At 48.9% G+C, this 2,500-nt stretch overlaps 1 protein-coding gene across 1 annotated transcript in view; it reads left to right on the top strand.

Annotated features, from left to right (window-relative positions):
* The window catches only part of axl (AXL receptor tyrosine kinase), a 76,242-nt gene that overhangs the window by 31,845 nt on the left and 41,897 nt on the right, over positions 1 to 2,500 (top strand). Inside the window, exon 7 of the mRNA XM_076282973.1 lies at positions 274 to 469. Within this exon, the coding sequence (XP_076139088.1) occupies positions 274 to 469 (196 nt within the window). The remainder of the gene's footprint in view (positions 1 to 273; positions 470 to 2,500) is intronic.

Below are 2,500 nucleotides of genomic sequence, written 5' to 3'. Positions count from 1 at the left end.
CTGAAGTGCTGAAATGATCACACACACACACACACACACACACACACACACACACAAACATGATGAAACAATGGGACCAGAGTGGACATAGTGTTGATAATGAAACACAACACTTCTGCCTCGCTTCCAAATTATGATTCATAGGAAAAACAAACACACACACACACACACACACACACACACACACACACACACACACACACACACACACACACACACACTTGTCATGTGTTTATGTCCCACTCCTTACTGACTCACTGTGGCCCCCTGCAGGCGCGAGAGGCCGGTGCGGAGCCGGACTCTGCCCCCGGGGAGCTGGTCCACAACCAGAACGTGAACGCCCCCCCTGCGGCCATCACGCTCGCCCAGCTGGACCCCTTCAGCGCCTATGAGGTGCGCGTGGCCTGCCACACCAGCCAGGGCGTGTCCAAGTGGACGCCCTGGGTCTCGCTACGCACCGCCGAAGGAGGTAGGACCCCCACACCGGATGTGTGGTCTGTGTGTGTGAGTGTGTGTGTGTGTCTGTGTGTGTGTGTGTGTGTGTGTGTGTGTGTGTGTGTGTGTGACTACAGGCAGGAGAAGGTGACGTTGATTTGGACCTGAGAGTATGTCCATGCTGAGTGTGTGTCCAGGCTGATCTCTTTATTTAGAGGTCTTTTGAGCACCACACACACATTGACTGTTTCACAAAGAGAAGGAAAGACAGATAGAAAGAAAGAAAGAAAGAAAGAAAGAAGGAAAGACAGATAGAAAGAAAGAAAGAAAGAAAGAAAGACAGATAGAAAGAAAGAAAGACAGAAATAAAGAAAGACAGATAGAAAGCAAGAAAGAAAGAAAGAAAGTTGGCATGAACACACAGCAGAAGATACAGTATGTGCCATGCTAGTGTGTTTCCTGATGCTGGGGGAACTCACATTCCTGCACTGTGTAATCAATTAAAGAGGCTAATTGCCCCATGTGAGCCGTGGAGTATGTCATATGTAATGGGGCAGCTTTTCCACCAGTTGCCTTCTTGCCCCACATCTTGCCCTGCAGCAAACCAGGGGAGGGCAGTAAACATAACGAGGCGTGCAAATTCTCCTCATGCCACGCTCCGCTCACACCACATACACACACACACACACACAAACACACACACACACACACACACAAAAACACACACACACACACAAAAACACACACACACACGCAAACACACACACACACTCTGCTCACACCACCCTCGCCTCCCTCATGTGGAGCCGTTATGCGCCTTGTGTGCGTGTTCGTGTGTGTGTTTGCGTGTGTGTGTCTTCATAGAAAGTTTCCCTTTTAACTGGCTACTTTTAAGAAGGAAGGAGATGAAGAGAGAAGGACAGAGAGAGAGAGAGAGAGAGAGAGAGAGATAAAGAGAGAGATGAGAGAGGGAGAGAGAGGAGAGAGAGAGAGACGCACCCTTGTTACGGAGAGACCTGATATTTGAGGGAGAACGAACGCTAAAAAACAGAAATATTGAGCTCAACACCTAAATCCTAATTGGACTGGACCTTTTTGAATCTCATCATGTACTTGAGTACCATTGACTGTACCATTGACCGTACCACGGACTGTACCATTGACCATACCACGGACTGTACCATTGACCATACCACGGACTGTACCATTGACCATACCACGGACTGTACCATTGACCATACCACGGACTGTACCATTGACCGTACCACGGACTGTACCATTGACCATACCACGGACTGGGCACTTAATGGAGTGTCCCGCCACATCAGTGTGACTAGAGTGTTGGAAAATGCATGTTCTCAAGAATAGAACTCAACGCGAGTTTTAGAACCTTGAATGGAATCCTTTGTTAGAATGTTCAAGACTCACCTACTTAAGGTTAAGAAATGTCCGAAATAGTGATGAGTGCGGTCAGTGACTCAAACACTTCATAGGGAGTGGCCTCTCTGGGCTCTGCTGTGGAACAGGGGCGGAGCGGAACGCTGGCCGGCTGGCTTCAGGGTCAGGGAGACTGGCCGCAGCGGTTGCTTGATATTTGTCGCTTCCACCATCGTCTGTGTGTGTGTGTGTGTGTGTGTGTGTGTGTGTGTGTGTGTGTGTGTGTGTGAGTGTTAGTGTGAGTGTGAGTGTGTGTGTGTGTGTGAGTGTGTGTGTGAGTGTGTGTGTGTGTGTGTGTGTGTGTGTGAGTGTTAGTGTGAGTGTTAGTGTGAGTGTGAGTGTGTGTGTGTGTGTGTGTGTGTGTGTGTGTGAGTGTTAGTGTGAGTGTGTGTGTGTGTGTGTGTGTGTGTGTGTGTGTGTGTGTGAGTGTGTGTGTGTGTGTGTGTGTGTGTGTGAGTGTTAGTGTGAGTGTGAGTGTGAGTGTGAGTGTGAGTGTGTGTGTGTGTGTGTGTGTGAGTGTTAGTGTGAGTGTTAGTGTGAGTGTGAGTGTGAGTGTGAGTGTGAGTGTGTGTGTGTGTGTGTGAGTGTTAGTGTGAGTGTGAGTGTGTGTGTGAGTGTGTGTGTGAGT

Source organism: Alosa pseudoharengus, unplaced genomic scaffold (genome assembly GCF_046254945.1).
Source record: "Alosa pseudoharengus isolate Yale_2024_CS ecotype anadromous, Long Island Sound unplaced genomic scaffold, YU_APseudo_1.1 YU_APseudo_1.1_scf_13, whole genome shotgun sequence".
Classification (NCBI taxonomy): Eukaryota; Metazoa; Chordata; class Actinopteri; order Clupeiformes; family Clupeidae; genus Alosa; species Alosa pseudoharengus.
This window is presented reverse-complemented; position numbering and strand designations above follow the sequence as displayed.